General features: G+C 58.6%; 1 protein-coding gene across 5 annotated transcripts; it reads right to left on the bottom strand.

Moving 5' to 3' along the window:
* MTG1 (mitochondrial ribosome associated GTPase 1) lies at positions 14–18,272 on the bottom strand. 5 transcript variants are annotated; one of them, XM_018041268.1, is made up of 11 exons: positions 18,148–18,272; positions 17,696–17,812; positions 13,635–13,699; positions 10,636–10,740; positions 6,490–6,570; positions 5,672–6,014; positions 4,480–4,541; positions 4,138–4,234; positions 3,831–3,912; positions 820–932; positions 14–561 (listed from the first exon to the last, which is right to left on the bottom strand). In XM_018041268.1, exons 3-11 carry the CDS (start codon positions 13,686–13,688, stop codon positions 422–424), a joined length of 1,077 nt encoding a protein of 358 aa, XP_017896757.1. In that variant the 5' UTR covers positions 13,689–13,699; positions 17,696–17,812; positions 18,148–18,272; the 3' UTR covers positions 14–421. The 5 variants fall into 5 exon arrangements, with proteins under 5 accessions (XP_017896757.1, XP_017896759.1, XP_017896756.1 ...); XM_018041270.1 differs by lacking the exons at positions 17,696–17,812; positions 18,148–18,272 and adding an exon at positions 14,538–14,745 and having other exon boundaries at positions 5,672–5,762; positions 5,958–6,014; XM_018041267.1 differs by lacking the exons at positions 17,696–17,812; positions 18,148–18,272 and adding an exon at positions 14,538–14,749.

Consider the following 18,348-nt stretch of genomic DNA (forward strand, 5'->3'; position numbering starts at 1 on the left):
GGCACTGTGACCGTTTGAAAGTCTTAAACAGGAGGTCCCAGCAGGGCAGCACCCTGGCGACTCAGTCCTCCCTGATGGGCCCGGCCGAGCTGTGCTCAGAGACAGGCCTTTTAATTTAAAATTTTAAAGTTACAGATGATGGTTTCAACTCCTGAGAAAATGCCAGCTTCTCCTTAGGAAAGGAGCTGAGAGACACTGAACACGAGAGAGTGTCCCCCCCAGGCCTGGCAAATGGGACGCCTACCGCCCTGACGCCCACACTCAGGCCTGTCCGCTGGGACCAGGGGCCGGCTATGGGGCAGGAGGGCTCAGCCTCCTCCCTGGAACAGAGACCCAGTGTGGTGAGCAGCGTGGGGACTCTGGGAGTCCAACCCCAGCCACAGGGCTGAGGGCAGGGGCCAGGCCCTCCGGCCAGCCCAGCTCACGGCTCCTCCTCCTCCGTGGAGCGGCCCTGCAGGAGGTCACAGTCCAGCATCACGGGGCCCAGCAGCCCACTGCGGAAGGCCCGCAGGAAGTCTCGGGCGGCTGCAGGGTAGTCGGGCTGGATGACGTTCACGTTCCCTGGGAAGGCAGGAGGCTCTGGTGAGGAGGGAGCCCCACGTGGGGCCCAGTCCAACCCCCTCAGGCCCACGCAGGTGGGTGTCTGCACAGCACATTCAGGAAAAACACCTGAATTCACAAGAGTGATGGCCTGGAGCTTCCAGAGGAGGCATGACCCGCCCTGCAGGCCTGGCCCCTCCCCTGCAGCCAAGGCAGAAACCCCGCCCCTGACTCTGCTCTGGGCCCAACCCCCACCCAGCCCAGGGCTGCCCGTCTCACCCGTGCCAGTTAGCACCTTCACCTTCTGGGTCTTCCTCAGCTTCACAGCCACCCGCTTCAGCACACTGGCGATGTCGTCACAGGCCTCGCCCAGGCCGTAGTGGTGCACATACCTGCGGGCAGGCGGCGGTCATTGGCTCTCCGATTTCCCCTTCATGGGTGCCAGTGACCGCCTTGCAGAGCTGAGGGCCTCACCGACACCCACCTTCCACGTGGCCACAGCCAGCTGCCCCAAGACCCAGCCCCACACCGGGACCCTGGGTACACCTGCCAGGACAGCTGACCGTCCGAGGGGGTCTCCCTGCAGACCCTAACCAAAAGGACCAGCGTGTTCCCGATGACAGTCCCAGGGCAGGAATACCAAGACACCTGCCACCCAAAGGTCAGGGGCAAGAGCTGCCAGGCGCACACAGCGGGAAAACAGATCCATCAGAGCAGAAAACCGGTCAGCTGGAACCGACCCAGACGCCAGAATCCACAGAGACCCTGAATCAGTTATTAGAACTGCATTCCCTGTGGTTACAAAGCAAAGAACCCACAAAGGAGACAATAAAAAGAAATAATCCGAATCTAACACCTAGAAGATAACACTATGGAACACACCCTGAGGGAATCAAAGCAGCTCGGACTCCGCAGGGGGGAGGGGGAGGGAGCTGGGGGCCCAGCGGCCTGAGCCGGCGCTCCCGGAGCCAGAGTGGGTGACGGAGCCCTGCACCCGCGGTCAGAGCCTGGGGACAGCCCTGCGGGACGGGGACAGCGGCCGGAGCCGCCCACACGCGACGCAAGCTGCACAGCCTCGGGGGTGAGAGTCAAGGGCTGAGCACAAGCTAAGAAACGAGAAGAAACCATGCCGGGGCCCAGAGTCACAAACCGCCCGAACGCTCGACAGAGAGAAGCCTTCACAGCAGCCAGAGCGCCACATGGACAGAGCAGAGGGACAGAGGGCGGACCCTCGTCAGAAGCCGCTCCTCTGCGGACAGGCCGTCCACCTAGGGCTCCGCCCACAGGGCAAACTCCCTTCAAAACGGAAGGTGAAATGAACACATCCTCAAACAGCAGCTGCACGGCCACTGGCAAACCAGGGAATCCTCGGCAGGGAGATGGCCCCAGAGGGCGGGGGCCCCAGAGCAGACGGGGGCAGGCCGCGGCCCGCGAGGCTCAGGGCAGACGGGACTGTCTTCACTTTACACCCAAGTTTCAGGAAAGCGCAGCAGCACGTCGGCCGCAGAGAGCAACACGTGTCACGACACTGGCCCAGAGGTGAGGCCCGCAGACGGGAAAGGCCCTCAGGCCTCACGGCACTAACGCCACCCCGATGTCCTGCAAACCCTGGAGCCGCCTCCGCCCAGGTTCTAGGTAACAAGCTGACAAGAGGGAAGCATGAAGAGCGTCTGAGGGACATCCCTGGTGGTCCAGGGCCTCAGACGCCGCGCTCCCAGTGCAAGCGGCCGGGGTCAACCCCTGGGCAGGGACCAGATCCCACAAGAGCCCGCTGCTGTGACTAAAGATCCTGCACGCTGCAACTGAGACGCGGCGCAGCCAAGCAAGCTAAAGAGAAGGCATCCGACTAATCTGAAAAAGGCCGAAGAGAGACGAGAAAACGCGCAAACGATAGCTGTGTCGAAGGCAAGATAAAGACGCAGCCTGACATCAGTGACCAGTCAGACGCGAGTGGCCTCGACCCCTGACATGAAAGCAGAAACGGTCAGACTGGGCAGGAAGCGAGGGCCAACTGCATGCAGCAATAAACGTATTTTAAATGTAGAGACACACCAGCTCCACTAAGGAGACAGGGGGAGGACACACGAGGGAGACTTCAGAGCAGAGACTCTCCTGTCCAGGATACAGGAGGCCACGTCCTCAAGTCCCCAGGAGAACACGACCTCCCCGGGACGCGGAGCCGGGAAACGTGAGCAGGACCAGCAGCCGGGGGCGAGCCCATCTCCTGCCCCCAGCAGTAACAAGAGGACAGTCAGCAACGCGGAAACAAGGGAGGAGCACGGACTGGACAGCAACCAACAGAACAAAACCCAGAGGTCAGAGAGTGGGAACCAGAAGCTGGTTCTGTGGGGAAAACCAAAAACCTGGCCTGGCGTCCTCAGGGTCCTAAAGGTCATCTCTGGGGCCCTGCAGGACACGGGCACTCTCACCGTCCTCGCTGGTGAGGGCAAACCAACTGGACATGTGCACAGTGGCCACCTGCACGCCCCAGTGTGAGAACACGGACGAACCCAGGGATGAATGCCCAGCCAGGCGGCCACTGCCAGGCAGGGAGGCTGCACACGCGGCTCCACCTGTGAGACTCTAAAAGGTGGCAGGAAGCAGGTGGGGCAGGGAGGGGGTTACACAGCAGCACAAGAAACAGGGTTTCCTGGACAGTGGAACAGCTTCCCATCACTTTGCCAACAAAGGTCCGTCTAGTCAAGCCTATGGTTTTTCCAGCGGTCATGTATGGATGTGAGAGTTGGACTATAGAGAAAGCTGAGTGCCAAACAATTGATGCTTTTGAGCTGTAGTGTTGGAGAAGACTCTTGAGAGTCCCTTGGACTGCAAGGAGATCCAACCAGTCCATCCTAAAGGAAATCAGTCCTGAATATTCATGGGAAGGACTGATGCTGAAGCTGAAGCTCCAATACTTTGGCCACCTGATGCGAAGAACTGGCTCATTGGAAAAGCCCCTGATGCTGGGAAGGATTGAAGGCGGGAGGAGAAGGGGACGACAAAGGATGAGACGGTTGGATGGCATCACTGACGTGATGGACATGAGTTTGAGTAAACTCCGGCAGTGGGTGATGGGCAGGGAGGCCTGGCGTGCTGCAGTTCATGGGGTTGCAAAGAGTCAGACACGACTGAGGGACTGAACTGAACGGCTTCACAGGTGCACCCACATGTCACAGCGTAGTGGACTGTACACATTAAATGGCCACAGACTGTCTACAGCACCCTGACAGGGCTGGTCCTCCAGTTACACTTAGTGAGGCCGGGGAAGAGGGCCTGCCCCCTGCACTCACCCCAAGAGCTGGTGCTTGTTGAGGGTGTAGAGAAGGTAGTCAGCCAGGGTCTCCTCGCCCACGAGGTGGTCCAGCACAGTTCCTGGGAACAGGCAGCGAACGGCGAGTGCTTCAGCTTGCTCCCTGCCCTCCCTACCCCCGCAGTCAAGTGGGAGGAGGGCGCCCCCTCCAGGGTGGGCCAGGAGGCCCGACGAGCTCAGAGGGTGCCAGGGGTGTCAGCTGTGAGCAGCCAGGCCAAGCACAAGCTGCCCAGCCTGGGAGCCTCAGGGCCTAGGAGCCTGCTGTGGGTGGTGGGGGTCGGGCTCACCACACAGGGCCAGCTTCAGGCCTGTCTCCATGCTTGGAATCCGAGGAGCCAGCACCCCGGGGGTGTCGAGCAGGAACATCAGCGGCCGCTCACACACCTGTGGGCAGAGGGTGGTCAGCTGGCCTTCTGCCTGAGGCTGGAGGAGGCCCTGGAACCTGCCTCCCAGAGTCACTGCCACCAAGCTCTCAGCATCCCCACAGGATGCCACTGCTTAATGATGTGGAGAAGGAACCCAGCAGCCACCTTGCCCCAGGAGGACAGGCTCTGCCCTGACCCTGCATGCCCCTGGGATGGGAGACACCTGAGCCCTGGCCCAGGCATGGTGTGAGGACAAGGCCCTACCTGAATCCTGGACATCACAGCTCTGGTGATCCCAGGCTCTCCGCCCACCCTGGTGGCTTTTCCTGCAGGATGAAAGGGAGACGTCAGTCTGTCAAACCCTCAGGCAGATACGCTAGGTGAGCAGCGATGCACATGGGAGCCTAGTGGGGCCCAGCGAGGCCACAGCAGGGAGAGAACCGCCTCCCAGGCGCCACGATCCGCTGAGGCATGGCCGTGACAGCTGGCCAGGGCTGCCTGTCGGCAACGCCTTCCTCCCTGCAAGGCCGGCACCGCCTCGGGAGTGCCCACAACGGCCCATCCATGGGGCTGCTCCTGACACTGGCCGCCCCAGGTCCCAGCTCAGGGAGTGTCCCAGGCAGACCGTCCCCCTGTGCTGTGCAACACGCATCCATCAGCGCGCGGACAGGTAAACAAAATGTGCTTCGTCCACACAGAGGAGCGTTATTCAGCCTTAAAAAGGAGGGAATTGTGGCTCACGCTACGACGTGGCTGGACCCTGAAGAGTTAGGCTCCATGGGATGAGCCCAGCACAGTTCAGATCCTGTGAGTCCAGGTACGAGGCACCAGAGGACCAAATTCATACGACAGGAAGCAGACCAGAGGTTCCAGGGGCTCCAGAGGGCAGGCCCACTTGTGTCTGGAGGCTGACAGTGTGAGGCTTGCACAGCACGTAATGTACTCATGTCCTTAAAGCCACAATTACAGAAAAATAAGCAACAGCTGCCGGTAACAGCGCTCCAGCTGGCAGCAGAAGCAGCCTGAGGTGACGGTCCAGCACAGGTGTGTCTCGGGGAAGTTCCCAAAGGACACACTCGTGCAGAACACGAGTCAGCACGGACTTGGTGTCAAACACCAGCAGGTATGAGACACAGGCCGGGAGAGCCCTCCCCAGGTCCCGGCCTGACGTCGCACCCACGCTTCCCACACGCCCTGAGCACAGCGGGACACAGAGACAAAGTAACGGGAGGACAGAATCGCCCGTCTGGAAACTGCATATACTAGACATTTAGAGACAGACAGCGAGTGAAGTGTGAAATGTGAAAGGGAATGCCTGTCTCACCAGCTGACTCACCCCAAGCTGTCAGCTGGGCCTCCTGGTGCCAACAGCCCCCTCGGGGAGCTGAGCTCTCAGGCCCTGGAGGGCCATCCCAGCACGAGAACCAGTGCCCGCGCCCCCAACTGCAGGAAGTACCTTTCCTGAGGTGCTGCCTCCGCAGGGAGTTGATGAGCGAGGACTTGCCCACGTTGGGGACCCCAGTCACCATGACGCAGTGCTCTGCGTGCTGCAAGCGCAAGGGCAGGGGTTGGGCGCCACCCAGCCCGCGCCCCCGCACCCCCACACCCCCAGCGTGCCCACCGGGGTGGGGCGTCCCACCCCACCTGCTGAGACCCAAGGCGGGGCCCCGGGGTGGGCTCAGCACTGGGCCTGGGTTTCCCAGCAGAAGGGGCAGGCCCTCGGCCGGTCCTGGCCCACCAACCTCTCCTCGGTGATAGCGGTAGCTGCTCCCAACCAGCTCCATGACCGTCGGGATGACCTGCAACCAACAACCACCAGGCACCTTCCGGTGGGAGCCTGGCCGCCCTCGGCCCCTGGAGGCGGCACTCCCAGCGGCGTCCCACCAGCGGCCGGCGTGGTTCCGCACACGTCAGATGCAGGCTGTGCTCTGGGGAGGGGTGAGGGTGGCCGGGGCCCTGCCCCGTCCTTCTCCAGGAAAGAGGAGAGCCCAAGGGGGACAGCGGGCACTGCCACGCCTTCCAAAGACGCATGACAGCAGCGGAATGCTCCACCTTGACCGGGAAACAGGCACAGACCATCCATGGCCGCCTCCCACTTGGGACCAAGGGCATCTCTCGGCCCGACCCTGCTGTTCCCACCCCCAGTCTGCCCGGCCTGGGAGGTGACTGTGCCCCGAACCCAACAACACTCTGCTTCCTGCAGAAGCACAGAGTGATCTGTGGTGTTTAACATTTTAATCAGAAGCCTCAGAGCACAAAACGGAAGAGACCCACCTGCTTGACGTTTTCGTCCTTCACACAGTTGGTAAAAACAACATGTTTCAGGCCTTCTCTTTCTAAGTGTTGCATAATTTTCTAAAAGAGACAAGACATTTCCATTTCAAACACTCAATGAAGACATGGGCAGCGTCATAGGCAAGAGTCTGGGGATCTGCTCAAGGGCTGGGGACTCAAGAGAAGGCTGGGCCACCGGGGCAGGTGGCCTGAGGGCACGTCAGGGGAGGGCAGGCCGGCCCCGGGGCGCCCCTGCCGCGGGCTCTGTGGGAGGACACGGGACGGGGCCATCCAAAACCACCTGCAGCCCTGGAGACGCTCGGCGCTGGTCTCCACTCAGCCACGTCATCCCTCCTTTCCTCCCAACCAGCTTCCACAAAACAAGCCCCACTTAAAACTAAGGTTTGAACCCAGCTACAAAGTACACGGAATACTTTAAAAGCCCCAAAGTAAACTGACATTAACATGAACTTACTGGCCTTAACGTGAAGCAGAATCACCGGGTGACTCTCATTTTACAGCCAGTACTGCACTGCTGAGGGGCCTTGGGCTGCAAGGAGGTCCAACCAGGCCCCCCGACCAGGCCACCCAACCAGGCCACCTCAAGGAGGTCCAACCAGGCCACCTCAAGGAGGTCCAAACAGGCCCCCTAAAGGAGGTCCAACCAGGCCACCCAACCAGGCCACCTCAACGAGGTCCAACCAGGCCTCCTAAAGGAGGTCCAACCAGGCCACCCAACCAGGCCACCTCAAGGAGGTCCAACCAGGCCTCCTAAAGGAGGTCCAACCAGGCCACCCAACCAGGCCACCTAAAGGAGATCCAACCAGGCCACCTCAAGGAGGTCCAACCAGGCCACCCAACCAGGCCACCTCAAGGAGGTCCAACCAGGCCACCTCAAGGAGGTCCAACAAGGCCACCCAACCAGGCCACCTCAAGGAGGTCCAACAGGCCACCTAAAGGAGATGCAACCAGGCCACCCAACCAGGCCACCTAAAGGAGGTCCAACCAGGCCACCCAACCAGGCCACCTAAAGGAGGTCCAACCAGGCCACCACAAGGAGGTCCAACCAGGCCACCTAAAGGAGGTCCAACCAAGCCACCCAACCAGGCCACCTCAAGGAGGTCCAACCAGGCCACCCAACCAGGCCACCTAAAGGAGGTCCAACCAGGCCACCCAACGAGGCCACCTAAAGAAGATCCAACCAGGCCACCTAAAGGAGATCCAACCAGGCCACCTCAAGGAGGTCCAACCAAGCCACCTCAAGGAGATCCAACCAGGCCACCTAAAGGAGATCCAACCAGGCCACCTCAAGGAGGTCCAACCAGGCCACCTAAAGGAGGTCCAACCAGGCCACCAAAAGGAGGTCCGACCAAGCCACCTCAAGGAGGTCCAACCAGGCCACCCTACCAGGCCACCTAAAGGAGGTCCAACCAGGCCACCTCAAGGAGGTCCAACCAGGCCACCCAACCAGGCCACCGAAAGGAGGTCCAACCAGGCCACCTCAAGGAGATCCAACCAGGCCACCTCAAGGAGGTCCAACCAGGCCACCTAAAGGAGATCCAACCAGGCCACCTCAAGGAGGTCCAACCAGGCCACCTAAAGGAGGTCCAACCAGGCCACCAAAAGGAGGTCCGACCAGGCCACCTCAAGGAGATCCAACCAGGCCACCTCAAGGAGATCCAACCAGGCCACCTCAAGGAGGTCCAACCAGGCCACCTCAAGGAGATCCAACCAGGCCACCTAAAGGAGATCCAACCAGGCCACCTCAAGGAGGTCCAACCAGGCCACCTAAAGGAGGTCCAACCAGGCCACCTCAAGGAGGTCCAACCAGGCCACCTCAGGGAGATCCAACCAGGCCACCTAAAGGAGATCCAACCAGGCCACCTCAAGGAGGTCCAAGCAGGCCACCTAAAGGAGGTCCAACCAGGCCACCAAAAGGAGGTCCAACCAAGCCACCTCAAGGAGGTCCAACCAGCCCACCCAACCAGGCCACCGAAAGGAGGTCCAACCAGGCCACCTCAAGGAGGTCCAACCAGGCCACCTCAAGGAGATCCAACCAGGCCACCTCAAGGAGGTCCAACCAGGCCTCCTCAAGGAGATCCAACCAGGCCACCAAAAGGAGGTCCAACCAAGCCACCTCAAGGAGGTCCAACCAGGCCACCTAAAGGAGATCCAACCAGGCCACCTCAAGGAGGTCCAACCCGGCCACCTAAAGGAGGTCCAACCAGGCCACCAAAAGGAGGTCCGACCAAGCCACCTCAAGGAGGTCCAACCAGGCCACCCAACCAGGCCACCTAAAGGAGGTCCAACCAGGCCACCTCAAGGAGGTCCAACCAGGCCACCTCAAGGAGATCCAACCAGGCCACCTAAAGGAGATCCAACCAGGCCACCTCAAGGAGGTCCAAGCAGGCCACCTAAAGGAGATCCAACCAGACCACCAAAAGGAGGTCCAACCAAGCCACCTCAAGGAGGTCCAACCAGGCCACCCAACCAGGCCACCTAAAGGAGGTCCAACCAGGCCACCTCAAGGAGGTCCAACCAGGCCATCCTAAAGGAGATCCAACCAGGCCACCTCAAGGAGGTCCAACCAGGCCACCTAAAGGAGATCCAACCAGGCCACCTCAAGGAGATCCAACCAGGCCATCCTAAAGGAAATCAGTTCTGAATATTCACTGGAAGGACTGATGCTGAAGCTGAAGCTCCAATACTTTATCCACCTGATTCGAAGAACTGACTCACTGGAAAAGACCCTGATGCTGGGAAAGATTGAAGGTAGGAGGAGAGGAGGACGACAGAGGATGAGACGGTTGGACGGCATGAGTCTGAGCAAGCTCCAGGAGTTGGTGATGGACAGGGAAGACTGGCGTGCTGCAGTCCATGGGGTCACAGAGTCCGACACGACTGAGTGACTGAACTGAACTGAACTGCATTGTTTGATCAGCTACTGATTTACTTAAAGGAATAAAAAAAGCCACTCATTGATTCAGTTAGTTTTGCTGATTTATTGTTTGCTATGATGATGCTGATGTAGGTCAGGCCCACAAAGCCTTCGTGAAGTCACACTGCAGGCTGCGTACAAATCTGCATGGGACGCCCCCTCCCAACCTGCAGAGGCAGACACAGCCCCCCCTCCCCGGGGGCTGCTACCTCCTGTCCTTCCCAGACCCAGCTGCCTCCTGCAGCTGAGACCGGACACCCCCATCAGGCCACCGGATGTGCCCATCACTCCACAAAGATGAGCATTTTGGAGCAGAAGCAACTGCTGGATGCTAAGACCCAAGTCTCAGCTAAGAAAAGCAACTGAAAGCTTGTGATGACAAGTAACTACAGCTGCCCCCGGAGTGAAAGCCAGCCGGGGGTTCTGTCCTCGGGGCAGGAGGGATTCAACCAGAAGCCTGCGGGGAGGTGGGTTCGGATGGGAAATGCCTTCCCCTTGGGCACTCAATGAACAAAGAGCCCTGGGGCTGGAGTGCCTGGGTTTCCCTGCAAACCTTGAGCTACAGGCCTATGGGTGGAGTTTAAAGAACTCAGTGTGCCACAGCCAACTAAGAAACCAGAACGCGTTCCTGCTGCTGCAGAAGGAAAAGCTACACACACGCAGAAGCTGGATCGATTTCAAGATCCTGACACCTGCTCTCTATGCTTCTCTTATTCCGGGACAATAGGAGCATCACCCCTGGACAGTGTCCCCATCCAGCAGGGCTTGGGGACACCCCCAGTTGCTTTGAGTCCCCCACCTTCCAGATCACTCAGGGGGCAGCAGGCAGCCCGTGGCTCAGACCAGGGGTCTGGGAGGACAGTGGGAGCCAGCGCTGCCGCACCGAGAGGCCTCTGGGCTGGAGAGCCGGGTGACGGCCGCTTGCCCCAGGAGGCAACCGGAACGTGAGCAGGCGAGAGGCAAGCAAGAGGCAGGCGCCCGCACTGCAGCTGCAGCCACATGCCGCGTGCTCACAGCCTCGAGGGCCCTGTGGCCGCTCTGTGGGAGCACAGCTCCTCCCCTTGCCCACGGCTGGACCCCCGCTGAAGGATACAGATTCTCTGGTCACCTGGATGACAGGTTAGTCAAAGGCTAGTTTGCTAAAGCACGCAGGCCTGGGCAGATGGGCACCACGTCCACGCAGAGATCCAGTCAGATTTGAGCCGTACCTGCTGCTCCTTCAGATCTGCCAGGTCCATTTTGTTGAGGACGAGCAAGTGAGGCTTAAGCCCAAGGGTTTCCTGAAACAGAGGGTTTCGGCCTGACAGTGGAATGTGGCAAAATTAAGGCAAAATTCAATCAAACTGACCAGCCAACTGACACACTTTCCCTTGTCTTGTTATGCAGACTGGATCGCCTACAACAGGACGCCCTCGGAAGGAAAGGACAGTGTAGAAGCCTGTCTGGAAGCAGGCGAGCTCCAGCCAGCCCAACCCAGAGACCGAGCCGACCGCAAGTCCTGCACTCACCGCCCTGAGGGCCCCCGACGCCTCCTGCAGACCAGAGGCAGGGCAGCGGCCCTCTTGTGGCTCCTCAAACAGGAATGATGGCAGCAAAAACAAGCTCGGCGGAAGGCTCTGTGACCAGATCGCTGTTTAGCTGCCAAAAGGTCTGGTCACTCAGGATAAGTGCCTGCACGAGCCCTAACCAATGTACCTCGTGCCACCACAGCCACCCAGGCGTCCCCACGGAGACCTCCAGTGAGCCCACCTCCTCACGCCAGGGCGGGCCCTGTCTCCGCCAGGCGCCCCCGGCACTCACTGGGACACCAGCACATCGGGAGGGGAGGTGTGTCTGCAGGTCAGGGTGCTCAGCCCTTCCCTGGTGCCTGTCCCCAGGAGTCCCGAAGCCTCAGCCTGCCCACATTCCAGGCACCAGTTAAGCCGCTGTGTCCCCACCCACACGACACAGGAATGGCAACAGCAACTTACTTCCTCCATGGACAGCACGATGCCCTCAGAGGTTAGCCAAGCCCGAGCTAACTCAGAACACGGAGGCTCCCTCAAGGGGCCGTCCTGGAGGAGAAGTCAGCACACCCAGCGAGCAGAGGAGGGCGGGGCGGAGGCGCCCCCCCCCCCCGCCCCACTCCCCAGCACATGGGCAGCAACGGCAGGCGTCCTCGTTCAGAAATCAGACATGCAACTGCCAGCAAACCCTTCTGACTGGCGTGAGATTTTGTACGAACTGAAACATTTAGCCTACGGTAGAGAAGCTGGAGAGCTTCCTCATAAACTCCAAGTAGAGATGGTGATGACTCTCAGACCAACACCTGCGTCTTACAGGGAGCCTCTAAACACAGCTCGGGTAAATACAGCAGAAACAGGGTGTGCAAAGCACGCTCATCACTGAGGGAGATCGTTCCCTCTTCTGATGCGTCCTTTTGTACAGGAAGGAAGCCCAATTGGCAGCTACTTTCCAATGGAGGTTTCATGTCCCACCTGGAGCCTGCTATTGCTGCAGAGAGTTGGAAGGCACGGGTGTGCCAGGTGGAAACCTGAGACGGACGAGCTACCCTGTGTCAGAGGGGAACTTCTGAGCCCCACACCAGGGATTCTGACTCACTGGCCTGGAAGTGGCCTAGATACCAGTATTTTCAAAAGCCTCCCGGGGGAATTCTAATATGTAACAAGGATTGAGAACCACTGCTTTAAATGTCAGCAATTTGGGGTCGCAAAGGTCAGACACGACTGAGTGACTGAACTGAACTGAACTATGACAGGCGGCCCTGTTGGGCACTGTGGTGCTGACTGGGCCAGAGCAAGCCCAGAGGAGAAGGCAGATGGAAGCAAGCTAACGGCCAGGAATGCTCCTCGGGCCCTGTGCACCGCCTAACTCCAGAAGGTCTCCCATGCAGCTCTGCACCCAATCCCAGCGGGGCTGGGGGAGGGCTCCCCTCACCAAGCAGTTCTCACCACCACCTGGGGTCTTCTGTCCAGCGCAACTCTGACTCCGTCTACCTGGAGACGGCATCAGACCCCACGGTCTGGGCTCAGGAATGCCGCCACCCCTCACTTCAGATAGCAACTGCAGTTGAGGTTTGACAGAGAACAGCAAACTTCTGTAAAGCAACTATCCTTCAATAAAAAGTAAATTTATTAAAAACAAATAGCAACTCCAAGTCCAGGTCATCACCTGTCACTTCTGACCAACGGGCCTGAATCGGGGGCTCCCAAGACCCTTCCCTGGGTTCTAGCAAAACTAGTCTGGACAGCGGCTCAAGAAATTGAGAGAAACATTTTACTTATTGGATTAGACTTATGATCTGGCTTCCCTAGTGGCTCAGAGGTTAAAAAAAAAATCGGCTGCAATGTAGGAGCTGTGTGCAGGACGCACAGGTTCAGTCCCTAGGCGGGGAAGATCCCTTGGAGAAGGAAATGGTAACCCACTCCAGTATTCTTGCCTGGAAAATCCCATGGACAGAGAAGCCTGGAGGGCTACAGTCCATGAGGTCACAAAGAGTCGGACACAACTTAATGACTAAACAACATAAAGGACCCAACTCTGGAGCAGCCAGATGGAAGACATGTGCAGGGCGAAGGCTGGGAAAAGACGTGGAGCTTCCCCCCTGCAGGTGCCTTTCTGCCTGCATCTCCACATTCTCAGCAACCAGGACGCTCTCCCCACCCCTCTACAGTCTGGGGCTTTACAGCAGCTTCATTACACAGGCGGGACAGAGTGAACCACTGGCCTTGGTGAGTGAACTCAACCTCCAGGCCCTAAGGTGGGGTGCCAGGGGTAGGACTGAAAGTTCTAACCCTCCCAAAGCAAGGCTGGTTCCCCCAGCAACCAGCTCCCCCCTTAAGCGACCAAGGGTCTTTTCCAAAATCACCTCATTAACACAGCAAGAGACACCCTATCACACTCTTCACATAGGTCCTGCTTACTCTAAGCGACCAGGTCACCACCACTGAAGGATATCCGGGCATCACGGACCTCGATTATGCAGTCCACCAGCCACATTAACACAGCAAGAGACACCTATCACACTCTTCACATAGGTCCTGCTTACTCTAAGCGACCAGGTCACCACCACTGAAGGATATCCGGGCGTCATGGACCTCGATTATGCAGTCCACCAGCCACATTAACACAGCAAGAGACACCTATCACACTCTTCACATAGGTCCTGCTTACTCTAAGCGACCAGGTCACCACCACTTAAGGATATCCGGGCGTCATGGACCTCGATTATGCAGTCCACCAGCCGCAGGCTGCCCTGCATCTTCTTCAGCCCTGGAAAACAGAAGAGGGACGCCTCAGGGCAGGGCGGGTTCCGAGCCTTTAATAAAGTAATACCGGAGCACAAGTGGTTGCTTCACAAGGTCGTGTTAAGTTCCTCCGGCAGAGCAAAGTGAATCAAAGCACGGCCCCTCACGGCCCCTCACTCAGCCAAGCCCAGTCTTTCGGGCACACCTGCAGGGCACACCTGCAAACACCCCCTGTGGTTCAGAGAGTAGAGTCTGCCCGCAATGCGGGGGACCCAGGTTCGATCCCTGGGTCAGGAAGATCCCCTGGAGAAGGTAAAGGCAACCCACTCCATTCTCATCTGGAGAATTTCATGGACGGAGGAGCCTGGCGGGTTACACTGCATGGGGTTTCAAAGAGTCGGACAGGACTGAGCGACTTCATTTTCTTTCTCTCTTTTCAAACATCTCGCCGCCACGGCCTGCTTCTCGCCCGCGGGCGCCCCGCGCCCCTGCGCAGGGGCCGAGGGGCGGCGCGGGCCGAGGGCCGCCATCCTCACACCGGGCGGCGCTGGGCTTGCAGGCGCTCTCGGAGCCAAGCTCCGAGAAAAGTAAGAACCTCGGAGGGTGCAGGCGAGAGACCGCCAGCTCGATCTACGCCTCAAGGTGCTCAGGTAATTAAACAGCCGACTTCAACCTGGAAAGTGCTTTCCTAGCCCTGCCTCATTCCGTCCCCAAATAGCGTGCAGGAAATTGTGTCCTTTTCCAAGCAGGTGGGGACACCGGCTTCGAGCCGAGTAACAGGGCCTGCCGGGGTCAGCTCACGAGCCCGCCCGGCGCTGGAGCCGCGAGGAGCCGGGGAAGCAGCGCGCCCCGCCGCGCCTCACCCTTGGCCATGTGGCCCGGAAACCAGCGCGCCACGTCGCGACCTTCCAGAGGGAAGCTCTCCCGCCACGCAGCCCGCGCAGCGGCGCATAGAGTCCGCGGAGACAGCCTCATAGCTCCGCGTCCCGGGCTCCGCGCTGCACTACGGACCGCTCCGCCCACGGACCTGTCCGCCGGGCTCGCGACCCTGCACAAGGGTTCCGGCCCTCCACGCGGCCGGCGCGACCCGCGCATGCGCACGACGCTGCCTCGGCCCGCAGGCGTTTAGCGGCCGGTGCTGGGGCTGGGCCGGGGACCGGGGCTGGGGACGGGGCGGGGCTGGGGAGGGGGCGGGGCTGGGGCGGGGCGGGGCTGGGGAGGGGGCGGGGCTGGGGCGGGGCGGGGCCGGGGACCAGGGCTAGGGACCGGGGACTGGGGCTGGGCCTGGGGCTGGGCCGGGGACCGGGACTGGGGACGGGGCGGGGCCGGGGCTGGGCCTGGGGCTGGGCCTGGGGCTGGGCCGGGGACCGGGACTGGGGACGGGGCGGGGCCGGGGACCGGGGCTAGGGACCGGGGACGGAGCAGGGGACGGGGCTGGGGGCCGGGCTGGGTCCCTCGGGCGGGCTTAGGGGAGGGCTGCTAGCCAGGGCCTCACCCGCGCAGCTCTGGGAGTTCTCAAGGGTCCAGTCTTCATTAAATTAAAAAATACTGGTTCTTCCTTAACCATATTCTGAGTGACAAAATTTAGTAGTCCACTGTCAATTTGGTCCTTTTTACAAACTTGGTTAAATTTTTTCAGATATTTTAAATTGAACTGACAAGTGTGAGATCCTCTGTTTCAAGTACTCTGGGTTTAATGTGCAAACAAACTCTTTGCAAACGCTGCAGTTCTGCTACATTTCAGTTCAGTTCAGTTCAGTCGCTCAGTCGTGTCCAACTCTGCGACCCCATGAATCGCAGCACGCCAGGCCTCCCTGTCCATCACCAACTCCCGCAGTTCACTCAGACTCGCATCCATCGAGTCCATGATGCCATCGAGCCATCTCATCCTCTGTCGTCCCCTTCTCCTCCTGCCCCCAATCCCTCCCAGCATCAAAGTCTTCTCTAATGAGTCAACTCTTCGCATGAGGTGGCCAAAGTACTGGAGTTTCAGCTTCAGCATCATTCCTTCCAAAGAAATCCCAGGGTTGTCTCCTTCAGAATGGACTGGTTGGATCTCCTTGCAGTCCAAGGGACACTCAAGAGTCTTCTCCAACACCACAGTTCAAAAGCATCAATTCTTCGGCACTCAGCCTTCTTCACAGTCCAACTCTCACATCCATATGTGACTACTGGAAAAACCATAGCCCTGACTAGACAGACCGTAGTCAGCAAAGTAATGTCTCTGCTTTTGAATATGCTATCTAGGTTGGCCATAACTTTTCTTCCAAGGAGTAAGCATCTTTTAATTTCATGGCTGCAATCACCATCTGCAGTGATTTTGGAGCCCAGAAAAATAAAGTCTGACACTGTTTCCGCTGTTTCCCCATCTATTTCCCATGAAATGATGGGACCGGATGCCATGATCTTCATTTTCTGAATGTTGAGCTTTAAGCCAACTTTTTCACTCTCCTCTTTTACTTTCATCAAGAGGCTTTTTAGCTCTTCTTCACTTTCTGCCATAAGGGTGGTGTCATCTGCATATCTGAGGTTGATATTTCTCCCGGCAATCTTGATTCCAGCTTGTGTTTCTTCCAGTCCAGCATTTCTCATGATGTACTCTGCAGATAAGTTCAATAAGCAGGGTGACAATATACAGCCTTGACGTACTCCTTTTCCTATTTGGAACCAGTCTGTTGTTCCATGTCCAGTTCTAACTGTTGCTTCCTGGCCTGCATACAGATTTCTCAAGAGGCAGGTCAGGTGGTCTGGTATTCCCATCTCTTTCAGAATTTTCCACAGTTTCTTGTGATCCACACAGTCAAAGGCTTTGGCATAGTCAATAAAGCAGAAATAGATGTTTTTCTGGAACTCTCTTGCTTTTTCCATGATCCAGAGGATGTTGGCAACTTGATCTCTGGTTCCTCTGCCTTTTCTAAAACCAGCTTGAACATCAGGGAGTTCACGGTTCACGTATTGCTGAAGCCTGGCTTGGAGAATTTTGAGCATTACTTTGCTAGCATGTGAGATGAGTGCAACTGTGCGGTAGTTTGAGCATTCTTTGGCATTGCCTTCTGTGGGATTGGAATGAACACTGACCTTTTCCAGTCCTGTGGCTGCTGCTGAGTTTTCCACATTAAATATCTTGAACACAATAAGCCTGACATTATCTTCATTGCAGCAATATTCGGTGTAAGTATAGTCAGATTTTAGCTTTTTTTTTTTCTTTCTTTTTTTTGCTGTGCTGCAGGGCTTGCAGGAGCTGTTTCGTAACCAAGGGTTGAACCCAGACCATGGCGGTGAACACACTAGGCCACAGGGAAGTCCCCAGATTCTACCTTTAAACCAGAAGCCTGGGCTGCTGCTCACTGTGCTGTGTTGTAAGAGTGTGAAGCTCATGGGAGTCTTTAAACAAGCTCCTGAAACTCCAAACATGCTCAGATTCTCAGCTCAAAGATACCATTACTGTCATCTGGATGGCCCTAAGCCTGATACTCAGGGCGAGCTGTTCCTAGGGCTGAGACAGGCCCTCCCGTGGCTGAGTGAGACCACCTGGGCCCCCTGCGCAAACTCCCAGACCTTCCTCACTGAGCTGCCCTCCCCACCCAGACGGCCTCAGGCCTGCACGCGGACTCACAAAAGCTGAGGCAACAGAGAGCTGTGTGCCTGACAAACGCTGCCCTTCCACAGCGCTAGGACCAAAGAACTAAAATAAAACCTGCCAAATCCTGGATTTCTCTTCAGCTGTCTTACTGGCAGGTGCCCCAAGCAAAGCAGCTCCAGGGACACAAGGGAGCGGATACACAGACAGACCTTTGGGGGCAGAGATCCCCGGGAGGGCAGTTTGACCTAAGACGAGAAGGTGCTGAGAAGGTGCTGGGCTGAGGGCATGGCCAGCACCACAGCTGACAGTCTGGCCACTTGGGGCTGGAAAGGAGCCCAGTGGCAGTTCTTCGGGCATGCACACACTCCTCCAGGGCCCACACGCGAAGCAGGACACACCATGCAGCCCGAGGTCCCAGGAGGATCAGGAGCCACTGACCTTGAGGTGGGCACCAGGCCAGGGGGCCCCAGGCGTGCTGTGTGGAGTCCCAGCCTCTGCAGCTCCCTGCTGCCCTCTGCAGGCCAGCCTCCAGCTGCACGGCCTCCGGGGACAGTCCTGGAAAGATGCCCACACTCTGCTATGGCAGCTGTGAGACGCCACTGCCAACCCCACCCGAGGCCTCTGACCTTTCCTTGGCTGTGAGATGGGGGCCACGCAGCCACTTCCCTGGGACACTTCGAGGATGCAGTGAAATGAGATGGGGGCAGCTGAGCACACCACCAGGCCCCCCAAGGGCTCCCCACATTTATGCCAGCACTTCCCAGGGCACCCTGTTCCTCTCTACCCTTCAGGCCTCACTGTTCGCTTCCTCCAGAAAACCCTGGGCCAGCAGATCAGAACAGGGTGCCCCATCCCCGGTGAACTCCCATCTCCCACTTGCTGGCCCTCACCTGGCCCACAGGGCAGCTGGTGCCTGGCGAAGGGTCTGTGGACTCACACCGGGGAGGCCTGCCAGCTCCGCTGCCACTGCAGTGAGAACGCGGGGACTGGGGAGCACAGCCAGGGTCCCAGGTGTCCGAGGCGGGTCACATGCTGGGGGCACAGAGCCCTTCAGTGACAGGGCCGGGGCAAGACGAGAACAGACGGCCCAG

Source organism: Capra hircus, chromosome 26 (genome assembly GCF_001704415.2).
Source record: "Capra hircus breed San Clemente chromosome 26, ASM170441v1, whole genome shotgun sequence".
NCBI classification, from domain to species: domain Eukaryota; kingdom Metazoa; phylum Chordata; class Mammalia; order Artiodactyla; family Bovidae; genus Capra; species Capra hircus.